The sequence below is a fragment of the Symphodus melops genome (assembly GCF_947650265.1).
Source record: "Symphodus melops genome assembly, chromosome: 1".
In the NCBI taxonomy this organism is placed as follows: Eukaryota; Metazoa; Chordata; class Actinopteri; order Labriformes; family Labridae; genus Symphodus; species Symphodus melops.
This window is the reverse complement of record NC_136691.1, coordinates 47,594,678-47,616,869: the sequence shown is the minus strand read 5'-3', so window position 1 is coordinate 47,616,869 and position 22,192 is coordinate 47,594,678. Positions and strand designations below refer to the sequence as shown.

General features: G+C 38.7%; 1 protein-coding gene across 1 annotated transcript in view; it reads left to right on the top strand.

Annotated features, from left to right (window-relative positions):
* The window catches only part of tmem8b (transmembrane protein 8B), a 38,096-nt gene extending 20,671 nt beyond the window's left edge, over window positions 1–17,425 (top strand). Inside the window, exons 7-13 of the mRNA XM_079338765.1 lie at window positions 1,391–1,487; window positions 1,939–2,062; window positions 5,058–5,200; window positions 6,493–6,671; window positions 7,497–7,643; window positions 13,177–13,293; window positions 16,312–17,425. Of these exons, the coding sequence (XP_079194891.1) occupies window positions 1,391–1,487; window positions 1,939–2,062; window positions 5,058–5,200; window positions 6,493–6,671; window positions 7,497–7,643; window positions 13,177–13,293; window positions 16,312–16,647 (1,143 nt within the window). The 3' untranslated portion in view covers window positions 16,648–17,425. The remainder of the gene's footprint in view (window positions 1–1,390; window positions 1,488–1,938; window positions 2,063–5,057; window positions 5,201–6,492; window positions 6,672–7,496; window positions 7,644–13,176; window positions 13,294–16,311) is intronic.
* Window positions 17,426–22,192: the final 4,767 nt, after the last annotated feature.

Below are 22,192 nucleotides of genomic sequence, written 5' to 3'. Positions count from 1 at the left end.
TAATATAATGAACCTAGAGAAAAAAAATCACAAATGTACCACCATCTAATAGGGAACTTTGATTCTATACAAAATGATGTCCATCAATGATGTTGAGATACAACAATTCATGATGACCTGTTGTTATCAAAGTTGGAACGTCAACTCTGGTAATTGATTAATATTGGATACAAATTGTGTAAAAATGAGTGTCATATTTCTTGAGTCATCAAATTTTGAACCAAAGTGATGGACAAACTGACAGTGCCATGTTACTAGCGTGCGTACCCTTGACTGAGCTCTTTGGCTTAACAACATAAACTCTTGATAACCATTACGCCAGCATAGAATGAGTCACCACCTGACCTTGTTGCAGCATTTTGGCATCGCGGCTGGGTTGAACTGGTAATCCATCTATGAGTTTAAATCACTCGAACTTCATCTTCAAACTGTACAAGGGCAAAATGGACGAAAGTTTGTAGGAGGTAGGAGGGAGGGAGTATCTTGAAGTGCCAGTAGGCGTGATTGAGTCTTACTACCAGGAGAGTGAAGACCAGATGGTAAGTTTAGGACGCCTGAAATCTCAGCACCTGGCAAACTGTTTGTTGAGTCATTGCATTAATCAACAACTGCCAATCCCTGCATATACATTATGTTCATTCTGTGCTGGAGGTGCAAAAGAAGTCTTCTTTATTCAAGAAATAATTGCGTAAAGTTATTCCTATACCACTGAGCACATTTCCCTCTAGACACTACGCAGATGACCTTAACGTGCTACACTATGTTCTGTAAAGTTCTTATCTGAAGGAGGATGACTTTTCCTGTCTTTGACTGGCAGTTCCAGGTAACTGGTAATTGGACACTTTTCACAATAGTTCTAGAAAACGCTCTGCTGCACCTCTTCTTCATTCCTCAAAACAGAGACACTGTGAATAAATTAGAAGAAGTTTTGAAAGTGTCAAATTTGATGCCTGAGTGAACACGGATGCTTTCTGAACATTGCATTAATTTCTGTCTTCCATTTGTGTTCCTGTTTTTCTTTACTGATACACCAAATTGGACTGTAGTACTCTCCTTTCACCCTTCTGCAGAATGAGCTAATATGTTTAAGCATATTCAGATCCCAACGCTTGAATAATTCTCCAAGATTTTCTTTTTTTTAATGCATGAGCGTGTTGATGTTTAATTGATGCTTTAAGGAGATAAACTGCCAACATCTTCATTAGGTGCCCGAAGGCAGACAGGGGGAGAGCAGTTTCACTTGATTTGTTAGTTTTAAAGTTTACTATCTCTCGGCTGAGGGAAATAAGAGCCAAGGTAATCATGGACAGTGTTAGCTCTGCGGTACGATGGCAGCAGATGGTTAATGGTTGGACAGATGAATGACATTCGTTTATGTTTCTTCCTGCAGTCTACGCTTAGAGGAGCTAATGTCACAGTGTTTGGCTGCCTGAACCACGGGATGCCACTTTTCTTACGAGAAAACTCATCGCTGAAATGTGAATCAGGTACGTCAAACGTTACTAGGTCCAAACTGTTGCAAATGCTTTCATTTTGACAACATAAACCCCTTTTTAGCTCTTTTAACTCCCACACCTTGACTATCATACATAATTGACTCCAAGTATTTTGCTTAAACTTCAGCTCACAGTTCAACTGACAAAATAGTCTTTCAATGTAATCCTTCAGTTAGCGTTGATTTCTTTACTTCACTCCAACAGTTTATATCAATTTTTATCTCCACACGGCTGACGTTTCAACTCCTTTAGTAGAGGAACTTCAAGTAAATCTTTGACACGTCATACATCACCACTATGCTTTGTTTTAAATTTTAACTGCAAACCTCATGAACAAAAAGATAATTTATGATGTGTTGTTTTTCTCTTAGATGTGTGAAGCTATTTTAGCGTCAAACATTCTGTCAAAATTCAATCAACTTGTTTTTTCCTTCCGTTTCAGAATCAGTGTCTGGGTTTTTCCTCACTGTGAACGCCTCTGCTAATATCACCAAACTGAGGATTCCCTACCCACAAACAGGCACCTGGTACCTCAGCCTGCGCTCTCTTTGTGCCACTGAACACGGGTGAGATTAAACTGTTTCTTAGACATTTGTTTTATCCTACATTACAAGCTCAGACTTTGCTTAACTGGTGACATTCATTAAACCTCATGAAGTTTTATTAGTTATTCATCATGAACATTCACCAAAAGAAACTACTGTACTGGCTTATAGTTGTTTGACACTTATAGAGAAAATTTATTTTTCTCTCAACAAGAACTTTAAGTGCAGTAGACAACAGTGTCATGACTCTGAGCTAAATATGAAGCTACTGTCAGGTGCTAGTTTTTGCATAGACTTGGCCTTTGTGTTAGTCTTGTAAAAGGGCCACAGTGAAAAATATCTTACAAGATAGACCTGTACAAAGGTGGTACCCATAAACAATTACAAACATGTGTAAATGTGTACATTAAATATTGAATTTAATAAGCTGGAAATCACACAATTTGAAAAGGGTTGATTTTTTACGTGGGTCTTTGAGATAACCTAGTATCTCTTTTGGATGCAAGAACATAAACTCAATTATCAATTTAAAATAGAAATAAGAAAAGTGTTTAGGCTTACAAATTGGGTTTCTTATCCAAAGCAATCACACAGGAGCAACAGTAGCTTCATATTTAGCATACATTCATCTTCTTATCGATAACCTACTAACTCTAATCAAGGAAAAGTTGAAGCGTATTTCCTAACATTTTAAACTATTCAATACACATGTAAGTATGGTGTGCATTTTCTTGAGAAGTTAACCCAAAAAGACTTTAACACAAGCACAAATTGACTAAAACCAGCTGGATGAGTGTTACTCATCAATCTTTGACAGTCTCATAATCAAGTCTTTGGCTTGGTCCCAGCGCCCCAAATCAACCTCACTGAGACAATATTTGCTGTCAAATATAGCATGACAATTGCAAAAATAGGACATTCAATATTTCTCAAAAACTCCTCTATTTATAACAATCCCTAGTTTGTTTACCGAAATTAATAATTGAGTGCTGCAATGAAGGCTGGCTGTTTAAAGAGAGGAGACTTCCTCATTCAGACACATCCCCTCCCATCTGCCACGCACCAGATTCATTTAGAATTGGCTCCTTAAATGTGTTTCTGGTTCACACCTAGCATATGACATGGGAGGGGGATAGATAGCAGATTTGTGCAGTTTTCTTATTTGCATATTATGCAATCATAATACAATTATTTAAATAAGTCTGTTCTGAAAAAGAAGAAAGTCCTGCATAGTGAAAATTGGCCTCAGTGATATAATGAATCATTTTGCACGGCACATTAAAACCTGGATCTCTTTTAAATGGTGTTCAGTATTTATCTCGTTAAAAATATATCATCCAAAAGATGAATAGTGAAAGTCTTCTTTTGAGCCTGGTCTTCTTTTGTCATTCATGTTGTTGCCAGTGTAAACCATCCTCAGAAGAACTCTGTTACTTTGGTTTATAAAAGATATGACATGATATGAAAAGGATCTCTTTATGTCTCTACAAACAATAAGTTCAACCTTCTCTTCTTACAATCGTGAAGACATTGTGAGAAATACATGAGGTGGATAAGACATGTCCATGAAGTTGTTTAACGAGCATGATCATGAGCTCTGCAGCAGATTGAGCTGTTTGCTGAATCTTTAATCGCACCAAAATTTAAACAGAATGAAATTAAGCCAATCTTTTTTTTTCTCTGACCACTTGGGAATCTCAATTGAATTTGAATAACAAATAATAGCAGATGGTGTGGGACACAATCTCGTCCTCACATGAGAGCACTGCTGAAAGAGCAGGAAAATGTGGAAAACAGACATAGCTACGTGTCAGATTCTCTCACATTTCACACTCTTTAAATCAATCAGGTCTTTAAATGGTAACTGCTTTTCAGCACTACAATTAAGTTGATTGATATGATCTCAAAATAAAGAAGTGAACAGCTGTGACAATTAAAAGGAAATATTTGGAAGAAAGGTCTTGTACCTCCTGCAGTTTCATACTTTGTGTCTGATTGTATACAATAGCAATTAAGAAGAATACAATCCAAGCTCAAGTAAGCATGTTTTCCCCCCTTTTGTTCATTCTAGTGTCAGCAATACAGAGATTATGTGTACGTAAATATGCAGGTATTATTTATAAAAACAACCTCTATGGGAACATGCACTCTGAACTAATTTTAACATGTGGTTTAGTTCCCTTGAAATAAAGTAATAATGGAGTTAATAATGAAGTTCTATCTTTGTAGAGGTCGAGAACTGTGAAAAGTTTTTAGTTGGAGAACCTAATTGAGATACATAATGAAGGTTAAACTATCACAACTAAACTCCTAATGCACTGAGATCATTTGTGGGAAAGGACTTTTATAATTGCTTTATGAATTGTGATATTGCACAGGTGCAACAGAGATAAGCTAAGAGTTAAGTTGTCTGACACATGAAAACCCTGAGAAGAACATTTGATCTTCAGAGTGCTGGGATGATAAGAGATAGATGAGAATAATAAGTGACTACTCCAATACTAGGTGCTCTGCGCGATCTCATTGGATTTGATTGAAACATTGATGTCCTCAAGCTGACGTTTAAGGTCAGTTGTGTTTACATGATTAGGTACTTAGGCAAAATGTTTTATAAAGGAATAAACACAAAAACAGTTGAAGCAGATGTGAAAAGGTTTTTTACAAGTGTTGTTTTGGTTCATCCTGAAGGGAGAATGTGTCGACCTTGTTTAAATGGCTGAAAAACAAAAGTTGTCAAAAGCTTCTCACACAAAATGTGGACATCAATAACAAGGGATGATAAGGTCATAAGGATTCATCATCAACATACATAAAGTTTGAAAGATATTTAAGATTGGAGCAAAGCGGTTCAGCTCAATGAAAAACGGCTTTCTTGAAGCCATCCCTGTAGTCTCGCTGAAACGACTACCCAAAGAAAAAGCAAACTAGTCGATGTCTATGTCAAACATACATACATTCCCTTGTGGTATGTGACCTTTCCTCATGCTCATGTTAAGTCTGTCTGTGACTTCTCCAGATTTGAAGCCTGCACCAACGTCACCGCAGAGGTGTATATGCGCTCATATCTGACTCCATGCATCAATGACTGTGGGACTTATGGGCAGTGCAAGCTCCTGCGCACCAACAACTACCTTTATGCAGCTTGTGAATGCAAAGCAGGTAAGGCTTCATTTTCAAGGCCTATCATGTGTTTCCTCTTTGTTTTTGTTATTTGAATAAACCCACCATCTATATGTGAACTGACTTCAGATAAGGTTATTTTATATGTCCTAAAAAAAATCTGTTGTGTGTCTTGTTGATATTCAAATGTCAGTCACGTTCACAAAGCCGATGTAAAGAAGTCACTCATAAGGCAAGTTGTTTGCTAGAAGTGGAGACATAATGGGATAAATATGGTTTGTACACAACAAAGCCTTAATTATTAATCAGGATTGAATAATTACCAAAAGTGTGACCATGAATTAATAATTGGAAGTGACTTTCAGCAGTCAAAAGCTTTTCTTGCAGACAAGATAAGATAAAACTTTCTCGGAGGAAATTGGGTCATTACTGCCGATGAGAATTTCCAATTTGTGGAAAATATATCACCCAGAGTGACAAGAAAAATGGAAGAGAGAAAGGTGTGATGGCACAGGTCGTTCTACAGAAATGAACTGACAATATAGCATTGAAAGAGTATGTATGGCCTCTGAATGATTCATACAGCAGCCTGGTATTAATCCTTTAATAGAAGCCATTTCATTAAGACAATAAAATAGGCTCGTAATTACGAACAGCTTTTCAATAATAAACAAGCTTATGAAACTAAACAAAGCTCGTCCTCTGAGGCTTTTTTAAATCCTGCCTTTGATCTTCTTTTACCGAGGCCGATTTCTCTTCCGTTAAATTCATTGTCATACTTCACATGTGTGACTGCTTCCTGGCAGGCTCTTTGCATTTAGCCGTTTGCCCTTGGCCCGTCTCACACTGCAAACCCTCCGTTCAGCAGTGCTCACGAATGCTTAATGCACACTGTCTCATCCAATATAACACTTGATAAGGATCCAATTCAAGTGGAAAAACTGGGATGTTTTAACAGAGGATGGAGCTCACACCGGGAGGCTTTATCGACCAGGATAAACAACTTCACACAGATTTGTTTTTAGTTATTTTTCACTGTGAAATATGTGTTTAAAAGAAAGGGCTTACAAAGCATTCATCTTGTCAAGAGATACATATTTTAGAGATATTTGAGATTCTTAAGAACTGAGCTTGGGAAACAAACTGATTCATCTAACTGAGAAATGTTTTTCATCCATTCAGTCACAAGGTTTAAGAGGACTTTCTGAAAGTTTGTTTGGAGTTTAAGGAATCTTTTTACAACTTACAAAGCCGAAAAGCATTTCTTTTAGATCTATAGTCCCGCACACAGTAAAAGGGTTTATGTGTGGGTCTGTGTTTGTGTGTATTAGGCTGGGAAGGCTGGGGATGCACAGACAACTCAGAGGCCTACTCCTACAGCTTCCAGCTCCTCTCCACCCTGCTGCTCTGCCTCAGTAACCTAATGTTCGTCCCTCCTGTGGCCATTGCTATCCGAAGCCACTACTTACTAGAGGCCTCCGTCTACATCTTCACCATGTTCTTCTCCACTGTGAGTGACTGCACCGCAAACAAAGTGGTGCATGGTTTATCCTCCTTCTTTTTTTTTTTTTTTAAAGAGAGTTGACCTATAAAGTATTTTTGGGTCTGTTGCCAGCACAAACAATCAGAAAGCTGCAAACCTGCTTCTTCTGCAGCCAACTTCACTAACATTTATCAAACCAAGTGAACAAGGCTCAACTTTTGCTGCAAAGACATGTGCACTGTGTTTGGCAGTGCACATGTCCCAGAGAGATTTCAGGTAGTGTGGTAAATCTTTATTTCTGTTTGAAAATTGCTCCTCGTGTTTACATAATGATCCACATAAAAAAAACAAGATGTTCCCAATTCTTCCTAACCAACATCTGTGCTGACTTTTTGGATCTAATAAGGCTTTAAAAGCACTCTTCTGTTCCTCTCAAGATGACTTGCAAAACTGTCGTCTTATTATAGTTTTTTTTCATTTTGGTTGAAATTGAAATATTGGAGAAGTATTCCAACAATATACTTTTTTAAGAAACAACAATTTAAATGTCAACATTTTAAAAGGAAATGGAAACATGGAAATATGTTCAGACATTTATCATGCTTTGAGTCTGGACGTTAAAATAAAATGCTAGTCATTGGTGTAGCTTAAACAGAAATACACATCATGTATTCTTTAAACCGCTGGATGAGCCAACATATGGACAGCATTGAACTTGTCAATCAAGGCATGTGCTTCTCTACTCCTTGTGTAACCTTTTTTTTTGTAAAGACTTTTAATATTTTCAAACTTTTTTTTTGTCATACGTTTGATTGTTGGTCTTACCACTTCCTTTTCGCTCTCTTCTGACAGTTCTACCATGCATGTGACCAGCCGGGTATTGTGGTCTTTTGCATCATGGAGTACGACGTCCTGCAGTTCTGCGACTTCCTCGGCTCACTCATGTCAGTGTGGGTAACTGTCATCGCCATGGCCAGGCTGAAGTCCATCATCAAACAGGTTGGAAACTCTGGAAACAGTCGTTCTGCTCTAAATTATCCTGAAAGAGGTGTCCAGAAGCAAAGCTTAAAGAGAGAATTAATAGCTATAGTTTATTTAAAATGCAGTTGAAGGTCAGTTAGACCACCATCTTTTCTTTAGAAAATATCAAAATGTAAGGTGAGAGTTAGAACACTGAATAAATGAAGAGGATTTAAGGGTTAAAGTCATGAAGACATTTGGAAGCCTGGAGCTCCTCTTGGAAAGCTGAGAACATGTCAGTATGTGTTTGAAATTACTTTTCTTAACACTACATTGTTATAACTGACACAACATAAAAGCACAATCTCACACAGATAAATAATTAGTGCACTCAAAATCTGACTGTCACAATACAGGATTGTGTTGTGCTCTCTTGAATGGCTTGTACTGAGCAGGGTGGGGCACGTGAACATGTGCAATAACACCATCATAATTTACTTCAGGTGTCATGCATTCACATTCACAGCTTATGTAGATTTGATCAACCCCACAGAGCTCTGGATTTATGGACCATCCATTCAAACTGTATAAAAAAAAAAAAGAAATTAGTAATTCCCCAGAAGTAAGCTATATTTGGAGCTCCCCCACTGACCGACTGCAGTATCAACCCTGCCTCCGATATGTTAACAAAAGGAACAGAAAATCAAATTGCACATCAATAACATGGCTGCTCAATGTGTCAGTGCTGCGCTCCAGCTTCTAGTTGTCAGCGAGCTTCAGGTTCGTTGGTGACCCTTTGATTGTGACAATACCATAGCATGATGGCAAAAAGCTGGTAATAAATTTGTGGGGAGACAAAACGGCACTTTTGTTTTTTGTAAGTTATGATAACTTGCACACTTGAATGTCACTTCCTATGTTCATCAAAAAATTGTAAAATGTTTTCTCACATCGCAGACTTTTCTTGTCTCTCACGTCTACCGCTAAGCCATAACATCTTTGACACAAACTCACAATCACAACGTTGACAAAAAATTTTTTTCCAAGTATTTCCATTTCCTGTTTTAAAAATAGCTTACATGATTTATTCTTGTACCTTTAATTTACATGTTACCTGCACAAGATACTGTCTTACAAAAAGTGCTCTGATTGGCTCACTTGTCTATTTTAAGAGGAAACAAAGCCAATCACAGGAGTAACTCTGGCCCATTTCTACTTTGTGTGTCAAATTTGTGTAATAAGTGACTCTGATGTCTGGTAGCAGCAGACATCTTCTGGCCATAACGAGTGTCCACCGCCATGTGCTGCTGCCCGGCTGAACCTCAGCTGAGAGCCCCTACATGTTGGTGGTCGACAACCTTAGATAAACCCTGAAGCAAAGAGGGATGTAGGGAGTGAGGAGAAGATCTGTTGAGCCATGAAGAAGAGTTAAAAATTAGTTCCACTTCAGCCTCAATTTTAAGTTATAAATGAAAAAATCAATGTGTTAAAATAAGCTGTGCGTGGTGCTGAATTCTCCGGTTGTTGACATATTGCGGTAAACACTAACAGATGCACCTTCTCCCTGGGTCACTCCCTGGCTGAGCACCAAGATGGAGCATTCTCATGGAGAGTCTGTGTGTGTGTGTGTGTGAGTGTGTAAGTGTGTGTGTCCATGTCCATAAATGAGTGAGGGAGGAGGAGAAGAGGGGGCGGAGCAGTGGGAGGGAGGGAGAGTGTACGAACATCTGCTGTCCTCTAGAGTTTTCATTTTTGCTGAGCACTGCAGTACGCAGCCACTAATCAAATCGCACATGTCAGGACTGGCAAGTGGAATTGTGTGTGTTTGTGTACTCGAAAGAGTCGAGTGCCTGTGTGTATGTTTGTATTTGTGTGAATCTGTTTTGTGTATATCCATCGCCACAGCAGCAGTAAAGAGTGGAGGATTCATAGCACCTGTTTGTGTTTGTGTGTGTGTGTTCATGACTTTTGGACCTTCAAAGGTTTGAAGTGCTCAGAAATATGTCCTGCACAGCCTTTTCTTTGTTTCAAAAACAGAATAGCTTTTGGAGATTTGTTCTGCTGAAGGTCATTCATCTGAATTATATGAATACATTCAACAACCTTTTTCCAGAGCTGCAGAATTGTAACTCTAATTATGCATATAACACAATCATGTTTATTAGTTGGACACGGGCGCAACAAATCATCACAAGCAGGAAAAACTGAACAGTGCGTGTTAAAAATTGGAACAGCCATCTCATGTGAAGCCAAGTAGATGTTATATTTCAGAACAACCTTCAACTAGCCAATTAGCAGAGTGTGCAAACATATTAAACCAGAGCAAATAGCTGTGAAAGCATGTCTACATCACAAACATAAAACATGAATAAAACACAATTTTCAATAGATTGTACAGCACACACTGTAAGCTAGTATCTATATGTTACATGTGTCAATGCATCTTTCCAAAAGTAAAGAATGAACATTCATGATGGAATATTTGGAATATTCACAACTTTCATCACAGCACAGCTCGTATAAAACATCTTACATCTCACATTGGTGTTCAGCATGTTATACTGCAGCCCTGCACAAAAGCTGTGTAATTCTATATCACCATTGTATTGTTAGGCATGAAAATATATGTCAGATAAAAATAGACTTTCTACGAATTTTCCAACCAGCTCATCCATCACAAAGACATATAATGATTTATTATGGCGGAACCCTGCCTGCGAGCACCCATGAATTCACGACTGTATATTATACATGTTATAAAGCATGTATACAGCATGCATGTTTAGGTGCTACTGTGTGATCTAGTTGATGACTGATGACTGGTGCTGTACAGAGTCCTCAGGCTGTACCACGCTGCTCCTCTCCTCTATGCTCCTTGCCAATTAGTCCTGTTCTCCTGCAGACGGGTCATCCCTTCCCTGCTTGAAAAATCCCAGATTCCTCCTCTCGCTCCCCTCCTAACAGAAGAATGCAGACCTCGGGCATCCTGTGTAGGCAAAAGTTGTCCCAGAGCATGTGGAGCACAGCATATTGATTTTTTTTCTCACTCTATCTACACTCAACAAAAATATAAACGCAACACTTTTGTTTTTGCTCCCATTTGTCATGAGATGGACTCAAAGATCTAAAATTCATTCCAGATACACAATATTACCATTTCTCTCAAACATTGTTCATAAATCTGTCTAAATGTGTGATAGTGAGCACTTTTGCTTTGCTGAGACAATCCATCCCACCTCACAGGTGTGCCACATCAAGATGCTCATCAGACACCATGATTAGTGCACAGGTGTACCTTATACTGCCCACAATAAAAGGCCACTCTGAAATGTGCAGTTTTGTCTCACAGCAAAATGCCACAGATGGCGCAAGCATTGAGGGAGCGTGCAATTGGCATGCTGACAGCAGGAATGTCAACCAGATCTGTTGCTCGGGCATTGAATGTTCATTTCTCCACCATAAGCCGTCTCCAAAGGCGTTTCAGAGAATATGGCAGTACATCCAACCGGCCTCACAACCGCAGACCACGTGTAACCACACCAGCCCAGGACCTCCACATCCAGCAGGTTCACCTCCAAGATCGTCTGAGACCAGCTACTCAGACAGCTGCTGAAACAATTGGTTTGCATAACCAAAGAATTTCTGCACAAACTGTCAGAAACCGTCTCAGGGAAGCTCAACTGCATGCTCGTCGTCCTCATCGGGGTCTTAACCTGACTCCAGATCGTCGCCGTAACAGACTTGAGTGGGCAAATGCTCACATTCGATGGCGTCTGGCACGTTGGAGAGGTGTTCTCTTCACGGATGAATCTCGGTTTACATTGTTCAGGGCAGATGGCAGACAGCGTGTGTGGCGTCGTGTGGGTGAGCGCTTTGCTGATGTCAATGTTGTGGATCGAGTGGCCCATGGTGGTGGTGGGGTTATGGTATGGGCAGGCATCTGTTATGGACGAAGAACACAGGTGCATTTTATTGATGGCATTTTGAATGCACAGAGATACCGTGATGAGATCCTGAGGCCCATTGTTGTGCCATACATCCATGAACATCACCTCATGTTTCAGCAAGATAATGCACGGCCCCATGTTGCAAGGATCTGTACACAATTCTTGGAAGCTGAAAATGTCCCAGTTCTTGCATGGCCAGCATACTCACCGGACATGTCACCCATTGAGCATGTTTGGGATGTGCTTGACCGGCGTATACGACAGCGCGTACCAGTTCCCACTAATATCCAGCAACTTCGCACAGCCATTGAAGAGGAGTGGACCAACATTCCACAGGCCACAATTGACAATCTGATAAACTCTATGCGAAGAAGATGTGTTGCACTGCATGAGGCAAATGGTGGTCACACCAGATACTGACTGGTTCTGAGTCCCCAGACCCTCAATAAAGCAAAAACTGCACATTTCAGGGTGGCCTTTTATTGTGGACAGTCTAAGGTACACCTATGCACTAATCATGGTGTCTGATGAGCATCTTGATGTGGCACACCTGTGAGGTGGGATGGATTGTCTCAGCAAAGCAAAAGTGCTCACTATCACACATTTAGACAGATTTATGAACAATGTTTGAGAGAAATGGTAATATTGTGTATCTGGAATGAATTTTAGATCTTTGAGTCCATCTCATGACAAATGGGAGCAAAAACAAAAGTGTTGCGTTTATATTTTTGTTGAGTATATTTTATATCCTGTGGCTTTATGTCAAATTGTGAGCTCGATAAGAAAAAGTTAAGATGGGTTTATAAATAGCATGGACCTCTACTCAGAGTGTTTTTTTTCCCCTCATTGTTATATTGAAGCTCGCTCATGGTATCACTCTACAGGAATCCTGAAGTACTCATTGGGATTGAAGGCAGGCTGTTAATTTCAGTGCCTTCTGTTTTGTCCAGTGATGTTAAAATAATGATTTACATTTTTTCAAAAACTCAAATTTTAATTCAAACTATTAGATCTAGCTCTTGTAGGGGCTTTATATAGGGTACAGGGTAAGGCTCGGTTTATGTATCTTATTGTCAATAAATCCCAAAACAGAAACAACCAGGAGTTAAGACGTCTCATTAATATATGACATCACAGTAAACCCAGTTTCTCTCCCCCTGATTTTACAACCCTATCCACTGTCTCTCCAATAAGAGCAATAAGAACATTTATGAATAAGGAATAACTATTAAACAAAAACAAGGTAATTTGTATAAAATAAACAGCAGTAAAACATGTAATATGTGGAATATTTACAGTATTTACAGCTGCACTATAAACACATATAGTATGGTGCTCCTGTGGAGTTTTATCAGACAAAAACTACTAGAAAAGATTAGAAGTATGCGATGATGTCTTTAATAAGCAAACATTTCCACATGTAGAAGCTGGCACTTTCATAACTAAATATTTGCAATATTATTATTATTATTTTTCTTATCTTGAGAAAATTCTGACACCAATCATCTCCTCAAAAGCAGTGATGTTTTGTGTCTTGACCACACAGATATCTTGTTATTTACTGCGGTTGAATTCCGCCGACAGCGTTTAGGGGGTTGTTATTGATCCGTTTGTTTCCTGTCAAGGTGCTGTATCTGCTGGGGGCGATGTCTCTGTCCATGGCTCTGCAGCTCGATCGTCACGGTCTGTGGAACCTGCTGGGACCCAGTCTGTTTGCTCTGGGCATCATGGCCGTGGCCTGGGTAAGGATAAAACATATTTACTGCACACAAGACAAGAAATCTAAAACATGTGCCACTTCATATTTAGTTCATATGCAGTGGGAAACAGAAGCCTCTGCACTTTGTATTTCTAGTTAAGAAGTATGTATGAGAATGAAAGATAGAATTTAATTAAGTAATATATCAATTTCAGTTTCTTAATCCTGTATTTTAGGGAATAAAATTCCCTTTTTTAACCCAAATGTTAATTCTTGCACTGTGTGAACAATCGGTCAAGATAATTTAATTTATTACATCATGTGTGTTTAACATTCATAGACAAGCTTATTCAGGCATGCAGATGAAATGTGTTAGCACTTCCCCTCCATTGTTCCTCGTGCCACTAAGTGTAAAAAATGACTTAGTCAATTCATTTAAGCTCAGGGCTAGAACATGGGGCTGGAACATGCTTGTGCATGGCTAAAAACTGTGGCTTTCTGACCAATAAAGCTATTTTACATTAGCATGGAAGGAGCTTTAAAAGTTTTGCAGCCTGTGGGTATTAGTCATGGGTTGTAGTTCCATTATAAGTCAGCTTGTACTTTCACTGACTCTTCTCCCAGTCATAATGTGCTCCCTGAACTGAGAAGATAAAAAAATAATAGTCTTTCAGGCAAGGTTCTTGGAGGGGAAAAAAACCTTTAACACCAAACCACTGACATGAGTTTAAAAACAAGGTTTGTTGCTTTCTCAGAAAAGGCTTTGCTTTGAATAAAGTGTGGGAGTAGTCGCTCTGAGATTTATCTTTGTCTGAGCTGGAGGATCCTCGAGAAACTGTTGAATATGAAACAAACGCTTTAAATCCACCATGTAGAGCATCTAGAGTTAGCAACAAAAGGCGTAGATGGTATATGGGACTATGGAAGAGATTTGTTTATTTTAAGCTCAACAACAGCGCTTCAGAATTCAAGCACACATGTGAAGGCATGTGAGGATTTATGTAAAGCTGTTTTTTCAAAGGCTTTGAAACATGTAAATCAAGGATGTTAATGTGACAAATTGAATATATACTTACTAACTTCCTATGGAGATGAACCAAACACTGTCCTGCCACAAAATTGAATTCTGCACAGCAACTTCTCCATTTCAAGTCACAGTTTTAAAGATAACCCTGGCTTCATGCTTTGATGACTTCACTCTCCATAATTTATCAGCCGTTCAGTAGCGTATGTCTGCGTTTCAGCTTTCTCTTCTCAGTCTACTTTTGAGCCTTTCCTACAAGAGCCCTTTTCATTTCAGCGTGTCATGTTTCTGCAAAGCCTGGCATTCTGGATGTTCCCAGACACAACCGAATTAGATCAGTCAAGCGGGAGGGCACAGAGCGCCTGCCGCTTTGCCGGGGTGTCATAAACAGTGAGAAGAGGGGCAGAAGTTCAAATCTGTCAATGCCAAATATCCCTGAGTCTTCAAACTAAATGAGGTTCCTGAGGTATGCATAAAAAGTAAATCCTGTGAAGAAATGGTTTGTTTTAACCCCCCAAAAAACTGTGGAGCTCCAGAGGGATTTGAAGAGCAAAAACACATTTCATGTTTTTCCTCACTTGGCCTCACATAGATTATTAGTTTTTAACTCAAAAATGTATTCCTCATTATAACTCAATCAGAGCTATTTTCCTGCTCGAGTACATGTAATTATTTTTGTCATTCATGAACAGCTAACATTTCCCCTGACATGGTTGGGATGCTATATCGTATTTATTTTTTTTGATGGCGACGAAATAAAGCAGGCAATCAGTGTTTATGAAGGGGTGAAACAGAGACTGAATGAAATAATGCAGCACTCTCTGAGCCCTGTTTAGGAGGAAATGAAATGTCCAAGTCTCTCTGTGCCAGCAACTCTGGGCCACTTACTGTGAAAAAACACAGCTCATTCTCTGTATTAAACAAATAGAGACATCATATCCAGTTACAGCCAAACACAATATGAGCATAGATTGCAAAATAGCCAAAGCAATGGCTATCAAGTCACTGATGACCAATTTAAACCATCTATCAGCTGATTATGATCATTGTGATGGACTTTTATGCTGCAGCAGTAGGCATGAATACAAATTTCAGACAATAAAAGTGGATTTATGACGAATCCTGTCCCTCTGTTCCTGCAATCAAAGCAAACCGCCTGCTGCTCCCTCACTGAAATCCCATCAGTCTGCATGTGTGACTGACTGCTGCCTGTATGATCGCGCACTTCAATATCCTGTTTCTACATGACATGCCCTGATTAAATTAAAGAAATGACAACATTAAACACAAGGCCTTCAGGATTAATTGCAAAAGAAATAAAGTGAATACTGCTTTATTAAGTGGGTCCCTTAGCTCTTTAATAACGGTATCAAGATGAATTGATATGGAAGTCTTTCTCATCAAGTTTCATTGAACGGTCTGTGTAGTTAGAGACTGAGCACAAGACTTACTGTGCAACAAATAAAATTGAATTTTTATTTCAATTTCTCGTAGCAAAGACATCATTTTTGAATGTTACAGTTTCTCGCTGAGGACATTGTTCTGTATTATTACATCGACATTTTACCTGCATATACAAAGCTCAAGAGGAAGAGCTTGCTGTGACATGCAGACTGCAAAACAAACACCCTACATGTCTGGAGATCACCATTTTACATGTACCTATTTGCAGCCTAGAGGAGTTTATTTCTAGCTTAACTTAACAGTGAACAACAAGTTGTATGTGCTCGTAAATAAAAAATATGCATCAAATAGGTCTGAGTTTAAAACGTTTGTCAGTGTACACTTTTTTGCTGAAAAATTATTCTGTTCATCAAACATATTTCCCCTCCATTGTCTCCAACTGTCTATTTATATATCAACAAAAATACATACTGTACCTTTCAAACAAGCTCTTTCAGGAAATCTCCTAAATGCAATAGTTAGATTTCCATGCTGGTAAAATTTAAACACAGTTTGCTGTATGGACAAACTTGACATAAAACAGGCTTCAGTGTTGAGGCTGAAAACATCATTTTGTGTCTGTTTTCCTGTTAGACTGTGCGCACCATCCGCCGACGGCGATGCTACCCGCCCACCTGGAAGCGCTGGGTGTTCTTCCTCTTCCCGGGTACCATGATCGCCACGTCAGCTGTGGCCCTCTACGCCTTCGTGGAGACTGAGGAGAACTACTTCTACATCCACAGCATCTGGCACATGCTGATAGCGGGAAGCGTTGGCTTCCTTCTTCCGCCTCGCGCAAAACCCGACGCCAAGGTGACCCCGCTGAAGCGAAGGCGGGGCTGTGGTTATCAGCTGTGTGTGAACGAGCATGAGGAGCTAGGCCTGGTGGACCCTGCCATCATCTCCATCAACAGCATCTGCACCAGCTGATAAACTCCCCACCCCCCGCCTTTTACCTTACGGACACTTCATTGCCTTCTTTTACTTGGGAAATTCACACACGGGAAACTAAGCCACAGAACTTGAAAAAGCAATGTAAATACTCTACTGCAGATGTGACACATTGGATTTCTTTTTTCTTTTGGGTTGTACTTGTCATGGTAACTACTATCAATACAACTGTAATTATTATAATCTAAAGTTGTTCTGATGAATTGTGGGTGTACAGTGACACACTGGTGTTTGTGAATATGTATTTAAAGTCAAAGCTGAAACACTGCTGCTATCTGACGGTGACTGTAAAACTGCTTCTGTTGGTTATTTATTGGTGGTCTTGTAAACAGGCCAATTATTTTACTGTGGGGACACAGATCAGTGGGAGACGTGGGAGGGGAGGGAGGGTTATCAAGGGGACGGCTTTTCTGAAATTCTTTTGAAATATATATCTTTTGCACTGAGACACAAAAATGTTATTCTGTACATTTTTATAACAATATGACCTACAGTGGGCATCACAAATGTAAAACCTAGTTGTTATGTGGAATGTTAGACTGTCTTTTTGCAATTGCAATGTATCGCTTTTACACGAATGTGCTGATTTTTCTCATGGGGAACAAATCCAAAGTCCAGCTGCCTGTGAAAAGAGAAGAAGGGGAGGCACGATTATTTCTGAGACCTCAAACCAAGACCTCACCTTCCTGTTCTTTCCTGACAGGACCATGTGTGACACCACATTCATAAACAATAAATGTTTTCTTTCTTTGCCTCAGTATGACTTTTGCTTCAGTATTACTTCTGCTTTCTGGGCTTTTAAACATAGTGCAACTGTTGAACCTCCCACAAAGACATCATATTGCAATTCCTGCCCTAATGGAAGCGTGCGGTACTCAGACAGTGAGATGAAATGCTGTCAACAGCGTCCTCCCAGGAATAGAGCAAGAGATAAATAATTCTCCTTAGTAGCAGCAGTAGGAAGGTTGCTTCAGAGAATTTGTAGTGTCTCTATATGAGAAAAAAGGGACCTATAAGACTCTTGCTTTGTGCCTTATTAGATGTGATCCATTAGCAACTGCTCCATATTTTTCATCCAGTGGATACGCTCTGTCTTATTTTTTAAAGACGTCTTAGTTTGCCATGTTGGCTTGCTAACATTTGATCAGCTAACATAAACATAACATACGATTGAGTGTGGGAATGACAGTGAACAAGCTAGAGGATCACCACAGTGATAAATATTATCATCTGGGGAACATAACTGACTGTTAAAATCTGTTTCAATATAACTTAGTCTGGACATGTGCTGACAGACCAACTGGTGGGTCGATTTTGCCAAGAGCTATGTTGCTAGTAAGCCAAAAAACAAAACAGACTTAAAGGATAGATACAGAGAGACAATCTAATATGCTTTCTTATTAAGCATTAGATGGGTGAATTGCTGCTACTCTTACTTGTTTGTTTAATATAAGCTGAAGAAACAGCTAGCAGACAATAACTGAAAACAGTGAAAGTGCTAGTTTGTCTCGCAACCAAAACATACAATTGTGTATGTATACCAGAACTGCACTACTGCAGTATATTATGCTTCAATTCTTTGCTTGAGCTTTGAGATGTTGTGAAAGAAGGTCACATGACAGTATTCAGTGTCCTTGGTTGAACTTTTCTTCTTTTCTATCTCCGCCATCAAATGAAAACAGCCATCAAATAACATTCAGTGAACTTGCTCAAGTTTCAAAATTTGTTGAATCATACTTAAATGTATGATAGCATAACCATTACATAATTTTGTAGTATTAAAGATGATATATTAAACTAAAGTACAAACTGTACATCCTGTACGTTAAAATTATCATTTTGTTGCTTTTTTCAAAAAAAAAAGAAAAGAAATTTTCTCTCTTCCCCTTTTTCAACGCAGGCTGATAATTAAAGAAACACTTTAAAAATGATTCAGTAGATACTGAAAAATGAAAGAGTATGTCATTGAACTGCAAAATGAGAGGAACACAAAACTTTGTGAGGCTCCATATATATCAGAGCATTTCTAAGTCACTTCCCTACCACTTCAATGAAAAGCCAAGTAATGGAAATTCAAGTAATATTGGACTCAATATTCCGAGTGCAGAGTGCACCCCTTGGCGGAAATAAAAGGCCTGTGACTGTACGTAATGAGACAAATTACAGCAAAATGACAAGGTCCTGGATATTAAAATTTCAAACAGTGGATATTCCTGTTCACCCGCCATACATAAAATCAAAGCAAGTAACGTCTTTGTATTTATGGGTTCTTGGTCAACATATCTAACAAGATTATTACTCTGACACACCATAACCTACAGCACTTAAACAATTTCAGCTCTCCTTATTTGTATGGCTGTTTTCTTTGTGTAAATCCTTTAGTGCAATCCTGTTGTGTTAAGTTGAAATATGACAATCCACACAAAGCGAAAATAAAACTCTTATACAGTACCTTTAATCATGGCATCCTATTTTTCCTGGTCATTCATGCATAAATAAGACTGAGGAGCCTTTTTTTAAAATAAACCTTAAGCAAGCATCTCTACAAGACTGTCTTGGCACATTATCATTCGAGCCTAATGCTAATTTCAACATGAAATCATGCATGCAAGTATATGTTTACATGTTAGTATGTTAAATTCAATGTACAATACAGCAGAGGCTAACACAAGTGTAGTTAGTTTTGCAAGTATTAGATCAAAAACCAAAGGTTCAGGATTTGAAATGTTGACATTTTGTATAGTTGTAGAAAAGTTGTAGAAGGAAGGTTGCTGGCATAGAAATGCAATTCTTAAAACATTAATATAATATCAAACATCTGTATAACACCTACAGACTGTAATCCACACAGTGTGTTTGTGTTTGCACTACAAAGGATTTGCTGTATGAAGTTATAACCTGTGTTCAAAATCACCAACAAAGACATAAAGAAGACAGTGAAAGCTTCCCATTAATATTAACTATTAATTGACTATTTGTGATACTGTAAAGTTTAAAGGGCATAATAATGCCTTTACAACAAATATTGACTTATTTGGTGGAAATGCTCTTGAAAATGACTATATTAAATATATTGACAAACTCTCTGCTCACTCTGAAATGAATTTAATTTTCACCTCAATGTCAACAAAGATTCACTTTATAAGTACTCCAAAACTAGGTCTAACATGAAAACATTTTGTGCACCACTTGTAGCGAAGGTCACCTCACAAACATGCATAATGTGGTCCAAGGTGCAGGAGCGCTGAAGAGCTAATGGAAAATTAACGATGAGTCATCTTTCAGCCTCTTTTCAACAGCAACAATTTGGATTTGAAGAAAGCCAAAGGATGCATTTAACCTTCAATGTCCGTTGCCCATTATTGAACATGTTGGTCAATCTATAATGGTTCGGGCATCAGGCTGGTGAGAGTCACAGTCCTAATGTTTGTTCTGTACAACTGGACCAGGAAATATCAGGGTATTTACGTGACCAGATGGACTCTAGGGTGCAAACGTTGTCCATAATGATGCTATAGGTTAATGAATAATAAATTATAGCTCGGACAGGTCAATATAATTAGAGAAATGAAACACAGATTGTTTATTTCTCATTTCCAATCTTTCTGTCTCACATAATAATAGAGGGCACAAATGAGTCGCTACTCATTTTCCTTATGCTTTTCCTCACTTGAAACATTTGCAAATGCAACAAGCCTCATTCGCCTCATAAGCCAGACATGCTGCATAAAGTTGAGATTTAAATATAAATGAGAGATTACTGAAAGTCCATGTGGGAGATTAGGAGTTAGGAAAGAGAGCATACAATCCAGAAATGAAGCTTTATCAGTCATAGGATGCAGAGAAGATGTTTTTTAAAGTGCAGAAGCAAACAGCACAGAGAGCAAGGGAGAAGAGGAGACTCTTAAGTTTGTCTCTACAGCTAAAGTGAGGGCTGCAGGTTAAATACTGTACAGGGGAACAAGGCCAGCAGTGAACGGGGCAGATAGCAGCAGGATGAGGAGGAGCTGGAGGTCCTATGCTTTTTAAACCTTGAATATCATTGTTAAATTGACAAATCCTCCAAGAAACTGAATCTGTTTTTGAGGGTGTTTAAGGTCAAAGTACAATACATGTAACTATTAACTTTGTGTGTTGCCATTAATGTTATTATCTTTAAACTTTTTTTTCTTCCTTCAAGGAAGAACAAAGACACCAACATGTAAATGAGGAAGAGTGACGGGAAACATTAAATCGCTCCTATCATAGAATAGGCTTGAAATTCATGTTTCGGCACAGTTTCAACATTGCGCAAGTTTAATAAACCAATCAAGCTTCTCTACCCCATGCATGCATGAGCCCAATGGACCAATATGCGCTAGTGCATGTAAGTGAGGGGCATGGCTTTTGAGGGAGCACAGGGGGGCAGAGAACAGAGAGGATGCTACTTTCAATTCATGCTAGCTTTTGAAAATTACCTAGGCTACCCTGCCTTTAACCTGACTTGATGCTATCTTTTCACTGAACTGGTGTAAACTCGGGCAAGAGAGCCAAACGAGGAGGCCGATTAGGTCCTTTGTTATCATGGACACATCCAGCTTGTTATTCATCCAGGTCGCCCTATTTTTGGTAAAAGGTCATTTAGTGTTTTAACACCTTCATCTTGGTCTAAGCTACAGTCACTTTGTTGTATTAGCGAACAGGATTTTAAAAGTAGGGTTAAGGATCATTAGACTGGTATATGCACACGTTTTATTGCTGAATAGTTTTTTTTTCTTTTTCATTTAGTCTGTTTGTTATTGGTATGGAACTTTTTTTGTGCTGCTGCCTTGGAAAGGACGCCTTTGTAAAATAAATGTTGTGTCTCACTTGCATATTACTTTAAAAAAAAGTAACTGCCACTAACTGTGGTCATAGCTAGTGGTGGATGGAACAATTATCTGACTGTTATTGAGGGCCAACACATATAATATATAACACTTTCTTAAACCAACTACGGTAGTTGCGCACATCATTAGCTTCTATTGTACTCCATTTCATCCTTTTATTTTACTGCATCAGTGATTTTTAATTTTATTTCCAAGTCACTTTTTGTTAACTTTTTTAAATTTAATTTGCCTTGTTGATTGCATAAATCTTGGTATGTCAGTCTCTGTTCTCTGATTAAATATACTTTTTTGCTTAGACTGATATTAATATGTCTCTGGGATTGTTGGATTTATGGTGACAAATTATAAATAGACATTCCAGAGGACAAATCTTACCGACTTTGGTGACTCCCTACATTTCTAGTAGGACCTCCATTACATTTATACTTCAGTTTTGAGTGAGATGCTGCTTTAATAATCTGTAAATAGGTTGAGAATGTACACCCATGCATGTAAATACCTGAAAAGCCTAAGACACCATGTGTTTCGTACTAGCTTGTAGATGTTAGCTGCATTGTGATAACATGGTATGGTGACATATTATAGCATGCTAACAATAACTGTGCTGTGCTTTACAGATAGATAGATAGATAGATAGATAGATAGATAGATAGATA